Source organism: Anomaloglossus baeobatrachus, chromosome 11 (genome assembly GCF_048569485.1).
Source record: "Anomaloglossus baeobatrachus isolate aAnoBae1 chromosome 11, aAnoBae1.hap1, whole genome shotgun sequence".
Taxonomy (NCBI): domain Eukaryota; kingdom Metazoa; phylum Chordata; class Amphibia; order Anura; family Aromobatidae; genus Anomaloglossus; species Anomaloglossus baeobatrachus.
The window spans coordinates 38,981,829-39,003,363 of NC_134363.1; the positions used below are offsets into that span (position 1 = coordinate 38,981,829).

At 44.9% G+C, this 21,535-nt stretch overlaps 1 protein-coding gene across 1 annotated transcript; it reads right to left on the reverse strand.

Annotated features, from left to right (window-relative positions):
* Window positions 1-674: 674 nt before the first annotated feature.
* On the reverse strand, window positions 675-4,488 carry LOC142255789 (uncharacterized). The gene is made up of 4 exons (XM_075327236.1): window positions 4,467-4,488; window positions 2,175-2,426; window positions 1,961-2,083; window positions 675-1,800 (listed from the first exon to the last, which is right to left on the reverse strand). The coding sequence occupies exons 1-4, from the start codon at window positions 4,486-4,488 to the stop codon at window positions 1,181-1,183; spliced, it is 1,017 nt and encodes a 338-aa protein (XP_075183351.1). The 3' UTR covers window positions 675-1,180.
* Between the last annotated feature and the right edge of the window lie 17,047 nt (window positions 4,489-21,535).

The following is a 21,535-nucleotide window of genomic DNA, read 5'->3' on the forward strand; positions in this document are numbered from 1 at the left end:
ACGAATGATTAAATTTGTGATGAAACACCGAATTGCATCTTTCACAAAAGTAATCCTCACCGATAAAACCCTTCATATTTTTGATACCGTAGTAGTGATTATCATGGTGCAATATGAAAATGTTTTTAGTACCAGATGTTTTACCTGATTGAAAGTAACGCCAGTCACCCTGACTGTAGTACAGTACTTTAATGTTGACACCCAGAAGTTTCTCAAAATCCACAATTTCACTAAAGCTTATTAGTTGTTCCTCAGGAATACCCAGGGCTGCATGTATGGCTTTAGCACGACTCAGTATAACTGAATCACCGACATCAGTGTCGTCCATCAGGGCACACACACTAGCACTGAAGCACAGATTTGTGTTGTAATTGTTAAAGTCATACAGCCAGCGCTTCTTTTGTTTAATGATTTGACTACTCGCTATAGATTTCAACCGTCTTTTTGCACCACCGCGTCTGTTTTTAATTATTGTTACGACTAATTTGAGTGAATTGGATGCTAGGCATTCAGCATTACTTTGCAATGTGCGAGCAACAGAATTTAAAAATGATACAGAACTGAAATCATCCCTTGATTGTTTTGTAGTGAAAATGGGATCTAATGTGGCCCCACCTTCAAGTCTTAATTGAACAAAGTCCCTGATGATTCTGTCCAGTAATGACTGAATAGTGTCATGTACGACATTTATGGCCTCTACAAATGATTGGATGCGGTCTAAATTTACAAATCTAAAATGATCAATGTGCAAGCGGGCATTGAAATTGCGGACATCTCTTTGTTGATGAAAAAAATGCTGTAAAAATACTGCTTGATCTGCATTCACTACATTATCATTATCAACATTACCAACAGGTGCTGCATTATGTGCCCTTTCAGCATGTGTTTCCAGAGGCTCTCTGCTTTGAGCATTTGGAGACACAGTGGGGTTAACACCTCCAGGGTTATCTTGGTTACGTGAAGGACTCTGTGCATGTATCAGCATCTGTGGGTTTTGTGTAGATATAGATCTGTGAGCTGCCTCTCGTCGTTTTCTAGCTGCTAGCGATCGTTTAGATCTAATCAACAGCTTTAGAGCCCGTTTAAGTATTCTCGATCTGTATGCCCTCTGTGGACCCATTTTAAATAATTTCGTCCCTTTTTTTGGTAATTTCTGCATCCCGTAACCAACCATGCATAGTCACAGTGATTCCTTTTTATTAGGTTGTGATAATACAATAGCATGCTCTCTTTTGAATTCAGATAGTTCTGCGATAATGTCAGATGTTGGATATGCATTCATGAATCTTTCATAGGTATCACAAAAATATTTTAGTTTGTTCTGGTAAAGTTTGCATTGGACATACTGTCCAGACATAGCAGTAAGCATGATGTCCTGTTCATCAGCCCACACAGGTCTCACTGTGTAAGCTGATGTAGAGTCAACTCTCTGCTTTTTGCTTACTCTCCGTTTTGAATCAGAACGTTTTTTTAGAGGCATTACAATACCAAAATCACTAGACGAACCTTCAGAAGTATTAACTGATGGTTGCTCAGTGTGCTGCACCCGTATAGTGTTCATATTTATAGCCTTTGGAATTAAATTCCCGGGTTGCTTGGGGGATGTAGCTCTAGCCTCACGTTTCTTCGGTACTGAATTCCTGGGATACTTGATGGACGCAGTCGTATCTTCACGATTCACAATATTGCTTGGTGAAAGAGGCTTTGTTCGTGAAAGAGGCGTTGTTCTCACGATCACATTAGCTCTTTGCGGAGTTATCTGCGGCGAGTCATAATTACACCTCTGCAGAGACGACGTTGCTGAAAGAAAAGATACTAGCGTCAGTTCATCGTGAAGTTAGAGTAACATAGAAAACAACATAGGATCAACATAGGAAAAGTTACAGGTGCCAGTTAAGCAATTTTCATTGCGACATTGTATGTATAAAGGCAGTATAGAATGGAATAAATATATACTTACAAGCATGAGTTGCATATTGTACTTCTACAGGCCCTGGATTAGTAGTCTTCTCATTGAACGATGTCGACGGGATGGGAATATTCTCTTTTGCAAATTCAAGTTTTTTGGCCACTAGTTGAACATCTGTAAATAAAACATAACTATTAGACCCATCAGAAATGCTTTTAACACAACAGAAAAGCTTTTCTTCACGGACCTGATAATCGTAAATTACCTTTTCTATTCTTGAGGTCCCTTCTTATTGATTTTCCGGATTTTTTTGGAGCGTTAGGAGCCGGGGGAAGTACAGGACTACAGGGCACTTCTACGAGTTCGATAGCCGAATCCCGATTTTCAGCTGTTGCATACAGGGGCAGTACAGAACTACAGTGCACTTCTACGAGTTCGATATCCGAGTCCCGATTTTCAGCTGTTTCAAAGTCTTGATTGTTTTCCATCATAAAAACTGACCGCATCATTTCAGTATCTGAATGAGAAATTTTACTTAGCATCAGGTCTAGAAGATTGGATTTGTCTGTATTGACGATGTACGCAGCGGGTCTCTGAGTGACTCCTTTTGATATCAAATGACTATCATCTGATAGCCATTTGATATCAAAAGGATATCAAATGATAACCATTTGATTAAGGGGGGCGTGTTTAATACACTTTGATAGGGGCGGGGCAACTGTCAGATTTCTTTTGATGACTTGTCCCCCACCCCTACTACTGCCCCCAGCCCCCCCAGCATCAGCCTCTCTCCCACAGCCTCTCCCAGCATCAGACTCTCTCCCCCCAGCCCCCCCAGCATCAGCCTCTCTCTTCCCAGCCTCCCCCAGCATCAGCCTCTCTGCCCCCAGTTTCCCCAGCATCAGCCTTTCTGCCCCCCGCGTCAGCCTCTCTGCCCCCAACATCAGCCTCTCTGCCCCCAACAACAGCCTCTCTGCCCCAACAACAGCCTCTCTGCCCCCAACAACAGCCTCTCTGCCCACAACAGCCTTTCTTCCCCCAGCATCAGCCTCTCTGCCCCCAGTATCAGCCTCTCTCTTCCCAGCATCAGCCTCTCTCCTCCCAGCATCAGCCTCTCTCCTCCCAGCATCAGCCTCTCTCCTCCCAGCCTCCCCCAGCATCAGCCTCCCCCAGTATCAGCCTCTCTTCTCCCAGCCTCCCCCAGCATCAGCCTCTCTCCTCCCAGCCTCCCTCAGCATCAGCCTCCCCACTCCCAGCCTCCCCTAGCATCAGCCTCCCCCAGCATCAGCCTCTCTCCTCCCAGCCTCCCCCAGCATCAGCCTTTCTCCTCTCTCCTCCCAGCCTCCCCCAGCATCAGCCTCTCTCCTCCCAGCCCCCCCAGCATTAGCCTCCCCCAGCATCAGCCTCTCTCCTTCCAGCCTCCCCCAGCATCAGCCTCCCCAGCCTCCCCCTCCCCACTCCCAGCCTCCCCCAACATCAGCCTCCCCCAACAATCAGCCTCCCCCCTCCCAGCCTCCCATAGTATCAGCCTCTCTCCCCCAGCCTTCCCCAGCATCAGCCTTTCTGCCCCCAGCATCAGCCTCTCTGCCCCCAACATCAGCCTCTCTGCCCCCAACATCAGCCTCTCTGCCCCCAACATCAGCCTTTCTGCCCCCAACATCAGCCTTTCTGCCCCCAGCATCAGCCTCTCTGCCCCCAGTATCAGCCTCTCTCTTCCCAGCATCAGCCTCTCTCTTCCCAGCATCAGCCTCTCTCCTCCCAGCATCAGCCTCTCTCCTCCCAGCCTCCCCCAGCATCAGCCTTCCCCAGCATCAGCCTCTCCTCTCCCAGCCTCCCCCAGCATCAGCCTCTCTCCTCCCAGCCTCCCCCAGCATCAGCCTCCCCCTTTCCAGCCTCCCCTAGCATCAGCCTCCCCAGCAACAGCCTCTCTCCTCCCAGCCTCCCCCAGTATCAGCCTCCCCCAGCATCAGCCTCTCTCCTCCCAGCCTCCCCAGCATCAACCTCCCCCAGCATCAGTCTCTCTCCTACCAGCCTCCCCCAGCATCAGCCTCTCTCCTCCCATTATCAGCCTCTCTCCTACCAGCCTCCCCCAGCATCAGCCTCTCTCCTCCCAGCCTCCCCAAGCATCAGCCTCTCTCCTCCCAGCCCCCCAGCATCAGCCTCCCCCAGCATCAGCCTCTCTCCTCCCAGCATCAGCCTCTCTCCTACCAGCCTCCCCCAGCATCAGCCTCTCTCCTCCCAGCCATACCCCAGCCTCCGCCTCCCCCAGCCTCCGCCTCCCCCAACATCAGCCTCCCCCAGCATCAGCCTGCCCCCCTTCCAGCCTCCCCCAGCATCAGCCTCTCCCAGCATCAGCCTCCCCCAGCATCAGCCTCTCTCCAACCAGCCTCCCTCAGTATCAGCCTCTCTTTCCCCAAGTCTCCCCAAGTATCAGCCTCTCTTTCCCCAAGTCTCCCGCACTATAAGCCTCTCTCCCCCCACCGCATGCGCAGATCTCCAGTCTGCATTAGAGACACCCAAACACTCCTTATGAATTTTCAGCTCTGTGAGCACTTACCTGCTCCAGTGCCCTCCGCCATCTTCTTGGCTCACGTGAGTATCTTCTTCTGACACCGGCTTCCATCGTGTCGTCCTCCGCCGCGGTGTCCTGCTGTGAGCTCTGCATGTGATGTCCACACAGCATTGATTGCAGCACAGAGGAAGGAGCTGATTGGCACGCGTCTGTGACCCCGGAAGTGCAGGCACCGGCAGTTCCGGGGTCAATCAGCTCCCTGTGCCCGGCCGCCGCAGTTTGTCTGCATTCGCGTCTTAATTGACACGGGTACAAATAAATAAAGGTGCGCCTCTCCCCCCTCCCTCCTCCGAAAACACAGCAGATTTAATAGACTGTCTAACGGAGAGGGAGAGGATGTGTAAAAAAAAAAAAAAAATTTGCTGCCAGAAGGTGCCGTCCCCCGCAACCTGCCACCCCAGGCACGGGACCACGGGTGTCTAGTGGTAAATACGGCCCTGTGTGTGTATGTATGTATGTATGTATATATGTGTGTGTGTGTGTGTGTGTGTGTATGTGTGTATGTGTGTGTATTTATGTGTGTTTAAATGTATATGTATGTGTGTGTGTGTGTGTGTGTATGTGTGTGTGTGTGTGTGTGTGTGTGTGTGTGTGTGTGTATGTCCGCTAAAGGAATCCGCACCATTGTATTTACAATCATGAAATTTTGCACAGATGCCCCATGTAACTTAGGGAACGTCATAGACTATGTTTTGAGGGGAAATTTTAACCTCCAGCTTTACAGTTATTTGACAAAAAAAACGCTAAGTTACTGTTTGGATGTGTAATATATTGGCTGTTTTGATATTTAGCCTGAATATTTATCAGGTGGCCTATGGCAACCAATCACAGCTCTGCTTCTATTTTGCTACAGGTCATTAATAAGAGCTGTGATTGGTTGCTATAGGCAACGAAAGACATTGTTAGTATAAGAAGCCTATGTGTCAGTTAATGTGATTTTGGTGGTGAGAGGGAAAGTAAGAAAGTGGGAGAGAGCGTGGAGAGTTGGAAGAGTAGAAGAGAGATCAAGAGGAGAGAGAGTGGGAGAGAGAGGGAGAGTGGAAGAGTAGGAGAGAGGGAGGGAGGGTGGGAGAGTGGGGTGGTGAGAGAGTGGACGATAGACAGAGAGAGAGAGGGAGAGTGGGGGAGTGAGGGATACAGAGAGAGAGTGGAAAGGTAGGAGAGGAGGGGAGTGGGGGAGTGGGAGCGAGAGAAAGGGAGGGAGAGTGGGAGAGAGTAGGAGATAGGGAGAGTGGTAGAGAGGGAAAATGGGAGAGAGGGAGAGTGAGAGGGACTTAGTTACTTTCCTTGGCTACGTCGGGTACTACAGCTAGCTACTAATATAAACCAAACCTCAGGGACTGGCATCAGTTTGGACCTCCATTAACCCCCCCAAGAATACCTAGGGGCTATCAGAGGAGGCCCTAAGTTGTTTTTGTTTTACTCCAAGAAGGTCTTGCTAAGATGAAGACAGCTAATTTTACGTTATACTGAAATACTAAAGCATTACAGTAGATAATATAGGAGAACAAGCCATCCCAGGTTTAAATCTCCAAAGGCATACTAAAAAAAAAATAATTTAAAATGTTAAAATTTTTTTTTAAAAAACTAAAAGTTTGATTAACCCTGTTATTTTAATACAAAAATAAATAAATAATAAAAAAAAAATATAACATACCCCCCTCGTTGTGTTGATGCCTTCGATCTCTGAGCTCTTGGGGACAGTTCATAAAGAGACTATCCTCCACAGGTTAATTATCAGGTTGCGTGAAGCTACTCCCTGATCTAGGGTCCAGTACCCCACCGTGCTCGGTACCAGTTCGGTTACTAGGTACTCCTATGCCCGCCCGTATCATAATTCACAATAAGAAAATTTCTACATGTCAGAAATGCAGTTTTTTGATCACTTCAGCTCCCCTCCCAAAATTCCCAAAAATAATAAAAATGTTGTAGGTACCCCACTGTGGTACCGGTACAAACTATAGCTCAGGAAAAACAAGCCCTAGATCATTGGTATGTCTTAGCGTGTCCTGTGTCGATTTGTATCCGAAATATTACTATCATGTCATTGGACGGTCACACAATGAAGAAACTGTGGCATACACTCGCTAGCCAGAGTTATGGGGGGGGAAGGGGGGGGTTGTAAACAATGCAGCACCAACCACTCGCCAGTGAAGTGGAAAATGGATCTTGCACTCACAGTTAGTGCCCACAAGGAATGTACAGCATGAAATAGGCATTGGGGGATGCTCAGTGACTTCTCTGTAGGGCAAAGTCCGAGATCTAATTTGACATGGTGAGAAGCCAAGAGTGGGATCTAAGGGGTAAGGTTTTCCTCGTGGAGAGTGACATGCCAGGACTGGCATGCTAGCATGAGGAGACTTAAATTCCTTGCATAATCCCCTGGGAAATCAAATATGCAAATTGTCACTTCAGAGAGGAAGAGAACTTGAACTCTAGTGCCACCTATTGGACATAGCCAAATCAGATCTCATTTGGCTAGGTGAGAGGCTAAGGCTAGTTTCACACTTGCGTTGGGTTGAATCCGCTGGGTCCGTTGCTGCGTCGTTTTGACGCATCCGTTATTTTTGTGGTGTCAACGGATGCAACGGGTCCGTTATTTCACAGGAATCCGTTAGCTGATTCCTGTGAAATAACGGACCGTTGCATCCGTTTGGCGTCCGTTAGGCGTCCGTCTAACGGAATCCGTCGGCTCTGTTTTATTTCTTTTTTTATTTTTTTTTCATTCTGGGCATGCTCAGTATAAATTAGCGGAATCCAGCAGCGGATTCCGTTGTTAAGCACTTAGCAACGGAATCCGCTACCATAGGGAACCATTATTAATTTTAACGGAACCAACGGAATCCGTTGGTTGGCGTCATTTTGACACAAGCAAATAACGTTACATTCAGCGTTGCTTCCGCTCGGCGGAAGCAACGGAGCATCGGCCAACGGAAGCAACGCAGGTACTTTTGGCACAATCCGTCATCAATGCAAGTCTATGGGAAACAACGGAATCCGTTAACGGATTCCGCTGTTTCCCAAGACAGCGGATTGCGCCAAAAAAAAAACAACGTAAGTGTGAAAGTACCCTAAGACGACAAGGAGTTTATCCTTGGGGGAGAATTATATGCAAGTATGAGGAGACTTAAATGCCTTCATGCTCCTCGGGGAAATTAAAAATGCAAATAGTCTCTTTTGGGGTAATTGCCCCTCATCAGTGCAAAGTGTGAAATCTAATTCGGGTAGGTGAGAGGCTAAGACCAGGATCTAAGGGGTTAGGTTTCTCCTTGTGCAGAGTGACATGCCAGATCTGGCATGCCAGTATGAGGAGACTTAAATGCCTTGCATGCTCCTCTGGGAAATTAAATATGCAAATTGATTTTTCAGAGATCTGATTTAGATAGGTCCAATAGTCCAGTGGGTGATCTGATTCATATGAGTCCAGTGGGTGATCTTATGATTACGAGTCCAGTGGGCGATTTTACTTATATAAGTCCAGTTGGCAATCTTACTCATATGAGTCCATTGGGAGGTCCTATTCATATGAGTTCAGTGGATGGGTGGTCCTATTCAATAATTGACTGTCTTACTTATGATTGTGAATGCAGAGATACTTGTCAATCATTGAGTAAGACTACCCACTTGACTCATATGGACCCATATGAGTAAGATCACCCACTGGACTCCTATAAATCCAAACATAATGTCACGTTCGTCTCCCTGTTTTTGGAGACCAGTGACAGTCTTTGGATAGAAGCCGCTCATCTGGCTCTCTACATTTAAATAGGTATTGCTTCTTTTGATACTGAAATGGTTAAATGTCAGCTTTTGCAGCATTTCCAATCAGTTCCTAGCTGCATGATCAGCTGCACTTACTTTGTAGTCACGCCCTTCAGGTTTAAATAGTGGGGTTTCCCAGCATTCCCTGCTGAAGATACAAAGTCATTTGGTCTCTAGCCGTCTTGGAGGAAGGTTCTGCTGAGGAAGATTCCTGCTTTCAGGCATTATTCTTTTGGTTTTTTTCCCCCCTGTTTGTGTTACCCTACCTTGTGTCTGGTTGGTAAAGCGGTGGAGTCTAGTGTACCTCACCTTCCCTCCACTAGGTCTTCTCAGGGTCTTAGGTTCCTGTTCGGTGACAGATGCGGAGACTGTATAGGGACTGGCTAGGAGAGTAGGGATAGCTGCAGGTGAGGATAGGATATCTCCCTCTGTTCCCTCTCACTAGTTCCTGGGCCTCCCGCTGTTTTTGTGTCCCCAGGTGACCCCTTTTTTAGTTGTATTTTTGCGCGTCAGACACACGTAGGTCTGATCGCCCCCCGCCATGCTTGTCTTACCCGGCAAGCATGACACACATTATACTAATTCCTCTCACACTCCAAACTCATACTAATAGGGAATTTAGATTGTGAGCTCCAATGGGGACAGTTAATATCTTTGTACAACGCAGTGGAATATGTTGGCGCTATACAAGCAACGCATGATAATAATAATACTAATTATAATATTATCCTAAATATCAATCTGCTCAGCTTTTCCTCTATACCATACAGATCGGACTATGTGACAGATGCCGCTTGAGTAAAATTTAAGGAATACCGAAACCTTTCCGTTTTCCTGTAGGTTGGGTTTTAACTGTAGTTACTTTTTTTTTTCGCGACTAGCCAAGAACGAGGTCAAACTTTTCCTCCATCCATTACCGAAAATAAAAGTAAAACAAATAGATGTTTTCTTCTCCGTGGAAGTGACTGAGATCAAACATCTCCGATGCTTAATCCAATTAGGAGAAACATCAATCACGTCTAATAGAAAAACCCAGCCGAACAGTCCCCCTTCTTCTCCCGGCCCTGAGTACACACTCTGATCTTGTAATTCCCTCATTCAATTAGAGAGTAAATCAATCAAAGTTAATTAAAAATGAGAACACTGTTCTGGATGAAATAACTGCACTGTTAGACTATTCTCGCAGAATTGCAAAAAAAACCCGGAAAAAAAAAAACCTGTCGGCTTCCGGCAATATTGCTACAATTGTATATCAGACGATTAGCAACTTCTGAAATGACCTCATTTATGGTAACGAAGGGTATTTCAATAAATGGGTATAATAATTTTTTTTTTTAGAGAAACAGCGCCACCTTTTGTCCTTGGCCGTGTTTGGTATTGCAGCTCAGCACCATTGAATTTCATTCATAGGATAAGCTCAACACCTGTTGTATTAAAGGGGTCGTTCATTTTCTTCAAAGTTTGGCGCAAATTGGGTAAAAGATAACAAACTGTGCAGGGAGTCACCCTCCTGGGGTCCAGTGCTGGCCCACCGCTGCTGCTCTGGTTCTGATATTTCGGCTGCAGTGCTGACATCCCTTCAAGTGTGGCCCCATCACTCTAGCTGGTCACTGAACTCATCAACGCATGTGTCACATAGCGTTTTTCATGATTTTCAACAACTTTCATAGCGGTGTCAGGCTTTGTTCACATTGTAGATTCTGACACTCCATCTGATGGTTTCTCTGGTGTCTCTGATTAACACAGGCAGACTCAGGCATCGACCTGCTGTGTGCTCAGTCATAGTCAGGCTAGCAAGAGTTAGTGAGCACCCTCCGAACTGTGGATGTTTGTCTTCATTGTTAAAGCAAAGCGTGGTGAGTCCTCTTTTTCTCTCATGCTTTCTTAACAAGAGTTAATCTCTGCTAGTCTGCTTGTTAGTCTCCTTTGATCACATGTTGTGAGGAAGCCAATCACATCTGCTCCTCTCCTATTTAGGCTGGATGAAATCTACCTATGCCAGCTATAGGTTACTCTGTGTTGGTCTGTGTGTTTTGGTGTCCCAGACTATCTGGAAAGTGTTGTTATTTGCCTTGAGTGGTTGTGGAGTTTACCTGTCGTCTTGTTGTTAACTCCCTGCTCTTGTTTTCCCTCCTTATCTTTTATTGTTTTATACCACTGTGAGCACTTGCTGTGTGACAGAGTTTTGGTTTCCCCTGTCTGTCTATTTTTGTGGGCTTAATCTCACTCCTGTCACGATTCCTCTGTGGGAGGGGGTATCAGATCAGGGCTGCTCAGGAGAAGGGTCAGGAAGGAGACTTGGGCATCCCCGACTTTAGGTGTAGCCCTAAGACAAGGTATAACATAGCACCCCCTTGCCTGAGGATCAGCTAAGGAGCCCCAGTTTCCTGCTATCTCCATAGTCATCATGACACCATACCATCAACCTCGACAGTCTTTGAGCTCAGTGACTGGCTAGAGTGAAGACATATGGTCCTGACCCCTACAGCTAAAACACAACAGTGGGAACCAGCACTGACTATTATTTCTGGTCCAGTCGGGGTGAATTCAGGTCTGTGGGGATGGCATACTGAGCAATTTTATACCTGAATCTGTCCAGAAGATATGTGGCAGATTGCTAATCAATCTCAGGTGGCTCTTGAGTAGAAGAAACCATGAGGTTCATCAATGCCTATGCTTCACCTGAGAAAGGTGAATGTTTAGAGCTTTTCCAAGTTCTGCGGCCTTAACGTGCCACCAAAATAACCATAATGATGGCTGAAGACTTCAACTGTCTCATCTAATTGACTACACAAAGATTTGCCACTGCTTTCAAATTGGATATCAACTCTATCTTCCTCTTCAGAACACTGTGGGCTCCATTGGGAGAGGTTCCTTGAATTATTTATTGAGCTCACCCAATGGCTCATCCTTGGATTGACTATAGGCCTTGTCACACACAGAGATAAATCTTTGGCAGATCTGTGCTCGCAGTGAAATCATGGACATATTGTTCCATTTGTGCACAGCCACAAACCTGGCACTGATTGTCCACAATTTCACTGCAACCACAGATCTGCCGCAGATTTATCTCTGTTTGTGACAGGGCCTTAAGTGTTCATTTCTTGGGATGTCGGCCATTTTATGGTCCCCTCCGTCTCTGACAATAGAGCAATGCACTTTCAAAGTGTCCCTGGCCATGTGTTTTTTTTTTATCAGACTCAAGTTCTTGGAAGCTGAATTGTCTGGCAGTATAAAAAGTAAGACATATAGAAAAAACTTTTAGAAGGAGGTATAGAAAGTAAAAGGTATAGAAAGGACTTTTAGAAGGTGAAATGGAAAGTAAGAGGTATAGAAAGGACTTTTAGAAGGAGGTATAGAAAGTAAGAAGTATAGAAAGGACTTTTAGAAGGAAGTGTAGAAAGTAAGAGGTATAGAAAGGACTTTTAGAAGGAGGTATAGAAAGTAAGAGGTATAGAAAGGACTTTTAGAAGGAAGTATAAAAAGTAAGAGGTATAGAAAGCACTTTTAGAAGGAAGTATAGAAAGTAAGAGGTATAGAAAGGACTTTTAGAAGGAGGTATAGAAAGTAAAAGGTATAGAAAGGACTTTTAGAAGGAGGTATAGAAAGTAAGAGGTATAGAAAGGACTTTTAGAAGGAAGTATAGAAAGTAAGAGGTGTAGAAAGGACTTTTAGAAGGCGGTATGGAAAGTAAGAGGTATAGAAAGGATTTTTAGAAGGAGGTATAGAAAATAAAAGGTATAGAAAGGACTTTTAGAAGGAGGTATAGAAAGTAAGAGTTATAGAAAGGACTTTTAGAAGGAGGTATAGAAAGTAAGAGGTATAGAAAGGATTTTTAGAAGGAGGTATAGAAAATAAAAGGTATAGAAAGGACTTTTAGAAGAAGGTATAGAAAGTAAGAGTTATAGAAAGAACTTTTAAAAGGAGGTATAGAAAGTAAGAGGTATAAAAAGGACTTTTAGAAGGAGGTATAAAAAGTAAGAGGTATAGAAAAGACTTTTAGAAGGAAGTATAGAAAGCAAGAGGTATAGAAAGGACTTTTAGAAGGAAGTATATAAAGCAAGAGGTATAGAAAGGACTTTTAGAAGGAGGTATAGAAAGTAAGAGGTATAGAAAGGACTTTTAAAGGTATGATGAATTTGAGTGTTTCCAAGCAAATAGCACACAACAGGCATGTCAGAAGAAGAAGGACTTCCAAGAGCGTCATCTGCGGTCCCTGCCAAACTTTCTCCATTGTGGTAGGGTCATCAGAGAAATGCTGAAATAAAACAAAAGGAGTCTGATATGGAACTTTGTGGAAGAATCCACGCAGATCTTGTTCCATTCTTCTGAGGTGCCGAATCTGGAGATGGGTGAACAATGTCACTCATTGTTTTCCAGGAAACACAATTCTGGACAGAGGTTCCGAATTATGAGTTGTGTGAAAGAGGCAGGCCGCAGGTATGGAGGTTGTCATAGACTTCCATAATGGTCTCCTCTACCAAAATATCAAAACAACCCTGAAGAAACAAGCTCCAGAAAGGTTTTATGAACACATCCTACTGTGTGCCGGCAATGTATGACTTCAGGTCTGGTGGGACACTGGTCAATGATGGATGTACAACAGACCTCTATGTATTTGCCCAGACTTCTTTAAGGAGATGATGGTAGAGGGCACAATCTGTGCTGCAAGGGGATTGGCATATTTCTGCCACCACTCTTTTTCCACTCAACATTTAACCAAACTTGACAGAAAGTCTTGGAGTTTTGGTGCATGGCCAAAGTCAATCAATGGAACCATGTACAGTTCACCGTTGTGGAAGGAGAACTTGTCCTGTAAAACAAAGTTCAGCCTTTGCTCCAGGTCACTGCACACGTCTGACGTCTTCTTGCCATCATTTGCAGAACTGTGTTTAATTTTTGCATGAGGAACCAAAATGGACAAAATGGCGCTGACTGTTATGAAGAAGGAGCCATGCAGGGGTAGGAAGGAGGTTTGAGATATTCCTGTTCTGCTGTTGACCTCTTATGTTTGACTGTTTCTTGGACCATCAAAATAAAGACAAGTTCTGCAGGGACAGAATGGTCGTGGTCGCAGGGATTGCAACCATGACTGGCCCTGTGGGTGTAGGGGGCCCGCAGGCCCCAGCCCCTGCTTCAGCAGGATGTGTATCCGAGGCTGCATATCTAGTTGAAATGGAGAGACCCATCAGGTCCCTGTACTGCGATGCACGCTCCCGGCCAAACAGAAGCCGGAAGCGTTTATCTGTGTCCCAGTGACTGAGGGCGGCGCATAGAAATTACATCATGCATTGCAATAGCATCGACAACGATAAAAGCTGCCGACCACTGTGGCTACATGACGTGGCAGACAGGGACATTGAGTACAATGTTGTTGTTTTTTGCATTAGACAGAACGGAGATATATTTACCAGTATGGGGCACATATACCAGGAGGGGGGCAGTAGATACCAGGAAGGTGACAGTATATACTAGAATACCAGAAGGGGCCCAGCAGGGGGACAGTATACACCAGGAGGGGCCCAGCAGGGGGACAGTATAGACCAGAAGGTCACCAGGAGGGTGACCGTAGATAACAAGAGTGAAACAGTATATACCAGGAGGACCCCAGGAGGAGGACAGTAGATACCAGGAAGGGGACAGTATATACCAGGAGGGAGACAGTATACACCAGGAGGGCCCCAGAAGGGAGACCATAGATAACAAGAGTGCAACAGTATATACCAGGAGGGCCCCAGGAGGAGGACAGTAGATACCAGGAAGGTGACAGTATATACCAGGAGTGAGACAGTATACACCAGGAGGGCCTCAGAAGGGAGACCATAGATAACAAGAGTGCAACAGTATACACCAGGAGGGCCCCAGAAGGGAGACCATAGATAACAAGAGTGCAACAGTATATACCAGGAGGGCCCCAGGAGGGGGACAGTATGTACCATAAGGGACCCAGGATGGGGACATATAAACCAGGATGGGGACATATATACCAGGATGGAGACATATATACCAGGATGGGGGATATTTTTACCAGGACGGGGTTATACCGGTATATACACCAGGATGTGGGCTAGATTGGAGAGCATATATACTAAGATGGAGACATATATATCAGGATGGGGGACATATATATAAGGATGGGGGACATATATATCAGGATGGGGGACATATATATAGACATATATATCAGGATGAGGGGACATATATGCCACGATGGGGAACATATGTACCAGGATGGGGGGCATATATATCATGATGGGGGAAATATTTACCAGGAAGGAGCCCAGGACATAATGGGGGGGGGGGCAACTTGTATGTTTTTATAGGATTTAGAATGCTAAATGTATACATACATATGACCAACATAGGGGAGGGGCCCAGATCCAAATTTTGGACCCTTACAACATCCACACCTGTTCTATGGGGACATGATGGATTTAATGCCAACTGGAGGGACATAAGCATGAAAACCAAAGTCATCAGAGCTAAGAGCTTGATGGAGTCTAATTAAGGAGACTATATGGACTAATGTGTCTCCTGGCAGGTCAACCAACAGCCACAAAGACTTCTCATGACTTCTTCATGGGGTCTGATCCGCGATCAGTTATGCATCTTGTTTTGGAGCTCGCCATGGTGCAGTTTCTCCGTTATTCCTCCTCCTGATTTAATTGACAACTGGGGTTTGTATTACTTATTACAATGACACTGTCACATCCATTGAACTGTGCAGAAGGGGAATGGTAATGTCATAGAATTCCCAGCTCGTCACATAAAAATGCGCACCGGTCACGTCACACAAAACCTATAGAAAACGATGGTCTTGCGGTCTTCATTTCTCGCAAACTGCTGATTCTGAAGCTCTGTAGCTCGCCATCCATTGTTTTTGAGTTTAGTTTTATCAGCATTCTTTCAGCATTATAGGTGCTGGAACACTCATTCCCAGCATTCACTGCTTTTGCCATTATCCAATGGCTTCCCTGCCTGGAATTGAAAGCCCGCCTCACTTTACAGTTTAACAGACAGGCGAGCAGGAGGAGAAAGAGAAAGATCCAGCTCGCTTCATGTAATTCGTCCTGGTATCATTACAGCCAGAGCTAGATTGTACTTGACAACAGCCAGTGATAGAAAGGAGACACCTAGTAGTCAGCAGATATCTCAGGGTAAAGGGGGTGTTACACACAGCGATATCGGTATCGATATCGCTAGCGAACGTACCCGCCCCCGTTGTTTTTGCGTCATGGGCAAATCGCTGCCCGTGGCACACAATATCGTTAGGAGCCGTCATACAAACTTACCTGCTGCTAGCGACGTCACTTTTGCCGGCGAACCACCTCCTTTCTAAGGGGGCGTTTCATGCGGCGTCACTAAGCGGACGCCCAATAGAAGTGGAGGGGCGGAGATGAGTGACCGTAACATCCCGCCCACCTCCTTCCTTCTGCATTGGCGGCGGCCGTAGGTAAGCTGTTGTTCGTCGTTCCCAAGGTGTCACACGTAGCGATGTGTGCTGCCTCGGGAACGACGAACAACCTGCGTCCTCAACAATCAACAATTTATGAAAATGAACGACGTGTCAACGCTGGACGATTTGGTGAGTATTTTCCATCGATAACGGCCGTTCGTGCGTGTCACACGCAACGACGTCGCTAACGATGCCGGATGTGTGTCACGAATTCCGTGACCCCGGCGATATATCGTTATATACATCGTTGCGTGTAACGGGGCCTTAATACAACATTATAGGTCCGATTCATCATTTGTATTTTTTTGTCACTTTTCTTTTTTGTCTTGTATTCAATGCAGTATTTAGTGCCAAAAAAAACCCCAAACGCGTCAAAGAATCTGAGAAATGCTGCAAATTTTTTAACGTGAATTATTATTTGTATACCCATGAAAATAGTCTACAAGTGTGTATATATGTGAGTGATGGATCCTGGAAATATGAATATATACACCTACACAGAGAAACAACAAAATGTGCACATGAAAGACACCGCCATCAGGATGTAAGTGTGCTACCGCCATCTAGTGGTACAATCACATTGCATTCTTTGCATTCATTTCTCTGTTCATAATCCAGGCTGTACCTGAATTCCCAAAGCATCCACAGGGGGAAATTGTCACTAAGTGCATTGGTGTAGATGATAAACATGCCAAAGTCTACTGAATATGTAACAAAGCCCAATGGAGCTGGCGCAGGGAGCAGCAACCTCTCTGCACTCCCACTTACCAACAAAAACACTGGTTTTCACCTTAAAATCACCACTAAAAAGTTAAAATGCTGTGCAAACGCGTTTCAGACAAATGTCCTTAATCATTGCAATGATAGAAATGTGTCAGAAACGCATTTGACTGGCATTTTAAACAACCTTACTACCACCACTAAAAAGTTAAAATGCTGGGCAAACGCATTTCAGACACATGTCCTAAATTATTGCAATGATTAAAGAAATGTGTCTGAAACGCGTTGAAAATGGATTCTTAAACAACCCTACCACTACCACTAAAGAGATAAAATGCCAGGCAAATGTGTTTTCAACACGTCCTTACTTATTGCATTGATTACGGACATGTGTCCGAAACACGCTTGCCTGAAATTCTAAATGACCTTACCACCCCCACTAAAAAATTAAATGCCAGGCTAGCATGTTTCGGACACATGTCCTTAATCATTGCAATGATTAAGGTCATGTGTCAGAAACTCATTTGCCTGGCATTTTAAACAACCTGACTTCCACGACTAAAAATTTAAAATGCAGGGCAAACGCATTTCGGACACATATCCTTAAATATTGCAATGATTAAGGGCATGTGTCCAAAATGTGTTTGCCATGGCATCTTAACATTACAACACAACTAAAAAGTTAAAATGCTGGTAAAACGCATTTCAGAAAGGAAATATACCAGAAACGCGTCTGAAATTGCATCCGAAATATGTTTGTCTGGCATTTTATATAACCTTATCACCACCACTAAAAAAGTTAAAATGCTAGTCAAATCAGTTTAAGGCACTTGTCCTTAATTGTTGCAATGAATAAGAACATGTGTCTGAAACGCATCTGAAATAGCATCTGAAACGCATTTGTCATGCATTTTATATAACCTTATCAACACCACTAAGAAGTTAAAATGGCTGTCAAACGCGTTTCAGACACATGTCCTTAATCATTGCAATAAGTAAGGCTGTGTCCGAAACTCGTTTGCCTTGCATTTTAAACAACCTTCCCACTACCATTAAAAAATTAAAATGCCGGGCAAATGCATTTCAGACTTGCATCCTTAATCATTGCAATGATTAAAGACATTTGTCCAAAATGCATTTGCTGTTGTAAATACGTTTACCCGTTTGGGGCTCCCTCTTGTGGTCAGTGCTGGCGGTGCAGTTGATTTGTGGAATGAAAGCCACACACCTGTAGAGGACTGTCAATCAGGGTCAGATTGGGACTATGTAACTGAGTAGTTTTCTCTTGTTACTTGCTGGTGCTCAATGGTCTCCTGTGTGTTAAGTACATTCTGTAACCAGCTCTGCTTACTACCAGAACTCCTGTCAGATAAGTGTTCTTTGTACCTTTGCTGTTTGTTTTCCACTTTCTTGTTGCTTTTTCTGCTTTGATACTAATGCTTGATTCCTATTTTGTCTGTGTGGAGTTCTTGGTGGAATGGGATCATTCCCTGCTGGGAGTGTCTGTATACTTAGCTCCATGATTCTGCAAGGTATTGTGTTTGTCATGCTTGGTATTAATTTAGTTCCTCATCTATATTAATGTTTTTGTTTCCCAGTAACATCAGAGTGCTGATACAGTGGGGGAGAGGTTGTGTGGCCTCAGGATTTTTCCATATCAGAAGTGCTGGTATATATTAGGTTTTTTTTTATGGTTGCAGACAGTGCTCCTTCCTATCCTTACCTATATAGTTTGGGCCTCACCTTTGCTGAATCTGTTTTTTCTAGCTTTGTATTATGTTTTTCTATATCACCGTAGCCTTTACATGTGGGGGGCTATCTATCTATCTTTGGGCACTGCTCCGAGGCAGATTAGCTTTCCTATATCTCTATCTATGAGAATATTTAGTTCTCCGGCTGTGTCGAGATGACTAGGTCATCGTAGGCTTGTCCCACGGCTACTTCAAGTTGTGTGTCAGGATTAGTTCTGCAATCTGTTAAGGTTCCAGCCACTCTGTTACCATTTGGGATTGCGCATTTTTTGATCCTCCTCGGTCCCTGAATCATAACAGTTTGCCATGCCATCTTAAACAACCTTACCAAACGGTAAAAATTCCGTCCAAACGCATTTCAGACACATGGCCTTACTTTTGCATGATTATGAACATGTGTCTGAAACACATTTGCCTGACATTTTAAACAACCTTACCACAACCACTAAAAAGTTAAAATGCGTTTCGAACACATGTCCTTAATAATTGCAATGAGTAAGAACATATGTTCGAAACATGTGTGTCTAGCATTTTAAACAACCTTGCCACCACTAAAAAGTTAAAATGCTAAATTACAGAAATGTGTCAGAAGCCCGTTTGCCGTGGGATCTTAAACAACCTTCCCACCACGGCTAAAAAGTTAAAATGCCGGGCAAACGCGTTTTGGACACATTTCCTTAAATGAGAATTTATCAAACTATTTGCACCTTTTTTGTGGTTTAGTGCTCTTTTAAAAGTTGGACATTATTGTGCCGCTCTACCCTACTCTTCTCTTTGAGTGCCTTCATCTACGCCACCTAAAAGTTGTATATTGTTTTAGACAATTTGCAAAATGTATTACTTTTTAAACTAAAGACTTGCAAATAAAAATGATTAATACCAGGGTTTTGCTTGCAAAAAATACTACTCCGGTCCCTGACTGTAGCATTTGTGACGTCACGCATGCCACTTAGAAGATGAGTCAAATTAATTAAGGGGGCGCAACATTTGATGAATTCTGCGCATCCTACTCCAGGGAGGTCTGGCACTGGCAAAAGTTCCGCCAGTCTTGATGAATTGTCTTACTATATCAACAGTCATTCTGAGAGTTTTTTTTTTTTTTTGCAAAGTACAGATTAGCCACTAGAGGGCGACGGACACAAACAGCGTGACTGCAGTATCAGGCTCCTAGACATTGACTGTAGTCTGTAGTCATAAAAAATATTAATGCAGGCTGTTTGGAACCTTTCATTTATGTATTGCAACATGAAAAATGTTAATAGCTGGAAAACAACTACTACCAGTTGTGATCTGGATGCAAAAAACCGTAGATGCCGGGACCTGTAGACACAGCAGTCTGGATACATCATTGTCTTTGCAGTTGTCTTTGTCTAGTTTTGTGTGTTTTGCACCTTTTTTTGTTTGCATCTAATACTTTATTCTATCTTATATGCACTGACTTGTTTGTATTTTGTTTTTTTTTGTTATACTTTGTTGGAGGAGTTTAGTGATTTCAGATGATTTTGGCTGATTCTTCATTTTCGACTTTCTAAGAAGTTGCAAAATTTGACGTAACTCTACTCCAATTGTCCTCTCCAGAGTGATTTTCTGCACGTTGAGCAAAAAGTCCAACTTTTAAGCCACATTTGAAAAAGATGTGACCTCTTGTTCAAAAAGTCGCAAAAAGGGTTACTGACAAGGAACAAAAGCCCATTGTTGACAAAATTCTTTAACTGTGTGTGCCATTTTGATGAATTTGACATAATAAACATCAGCAAATACCAGGAGACAAAAAAGAAAAATGACTTAAAAAATGTATAAGTACTCGTAACTAGTGATGAGTGAGCACTACCATGCTCAGGTGATCAGTACTCGTAACTAGTGATGAGCGGGCACTACCATGCTCAGGTGCTCAGTACTTGTAACTAGTGATGAGTGAGCACTACCATGCTCGGGTGCTCAGTACTTGTAACTAGTGATGAGTGGGCACTACCATGCTCGGGTGCTCAGTACTCGTAACTAGTGATGAGCGGGCACTACCATGCTCAGGTGCTCAGTACTTGTAACTAGTGATGAGCGGGCATTACCATGCTCGGGTGCTCAGTACTCGTAACTAGTGATGAGCGGGCACTACCATGCTCGGGTGCTCAGCACTCATAACTAGTGATGAGAGAGCACTACCATGCTCGGGTGCTCAGTACTCGTAACTAGTGATGAGCGAGCACTACCATGCTCGGGTGCTCTGTACTCGTAACTAGTGATGAGCGAGCACTACCATGCTCGGGTGCTCTGTACTCGTAACTAGTGATGAGCAAGCACTACCATGCTTGGATGCTCAGAACTCGTAACTAGGTATGAGCGAATATTACCATGTTCGGGTGCTCGATACTCGTAACTAGTGATGAGCGGGCACTACCATGCTCAGGTTCTCAGTACTCATAAGTAGTGATGAACGGGCACTACCATGCTCGAGTGCTCAGTACTCGTAACTAGTGATGAGCGGGCACTACCATGCTCAGGTGCTCAGTACTCATAAGTAGTGATGAGCGGGCACTACCATGCTCGAGTGCTCAGTACTCGTAACTAGTGATGAGCGGGCACTACTATGCTCGGGTGCTCAGTACTCGTAACTAGTGATGAGCGAGCACTACCATGCTCGGGTGATCAGTACTCGTAACTAGTGATGAGCGGGCACTACCATGCTCGGGTGCTCAGTACTCGTAACTAGTGATGAGCGAGCACTACCATGCTCGGGTGCTCTGTACTCGTAACTAGTGATGAGTGAGTGTGCAGTGTGTGGTGAGGTGGGAAACCACCGCTGCTGTTGTGGGGCACCCGGGGGAGTTGTTGTGGCAGCTAGTTGTTAACCCCTCCGTGGGTAGAGATGGTTGCCCCGGGTCCCGGTGCCTCAGTGCAGGGTATAGCGACCGCAGGGAGTGTTTGTATACTCACAGTTAATAAAATCACACAAGTCTCTGGTAAACCAAGGTGCTGGTGGACGGTGCCGCGGCCAGTTGCATTCGGGTCCCCCACCCGGCTGGTGGTCTCTTTCCTTTTCCTCTGCACTGTTTGTGTAAGGTGGACTTCCTAGTTTGAAACGCAGGAGTCCGCTCCTGGACCCCTGACCTGGAGGATAGTCACCGGTTTTGCTGGTGACAGGGCTTCTGTTGACCCTACTGCAGGCCCATCCTCCAATCAGCCTCTCCAGCGACTGTGACAGGGTGAGAAGGTTGGTCAGGGATTATTTACAAGACCCAATAGTTTATGGGTTGGCCTGCAAGTTCACGGCCATTGTCTTTTTAGTTGTAAAATGGGAACTGGAACTGTAACGGGATCTACAGACGGTCCCAACAGGGATATTGCAGGGGAGGTAGCTGGGAACTGCT

What these genes read in the sequence shown, in the direction of transcription:
- LOC142255789 (XM_075327236.1), bottom strand. Translation starts at nt 4,488, where the DNA reads ATGGCGGAGGGCACTGGAGCAG. An exon ending in GGACCTCAAGAATAGAAAAG is followed by an intron (nt 2,084 to 2,174) that starts GTAATTTACGAT and finishes TTTTATTTACAG; the next exon opens with ATGTTCAACTAGTGGCCAAA. An exon ending in ACAATATGCAACTCATGCTT is followed by an intron (nt 1,801 to 1,960) that starts GTAAGTATATAT and finishes CTTTTCTTTCAG; the next exon opens with CAACGTCGTCTCTGCAGAGG.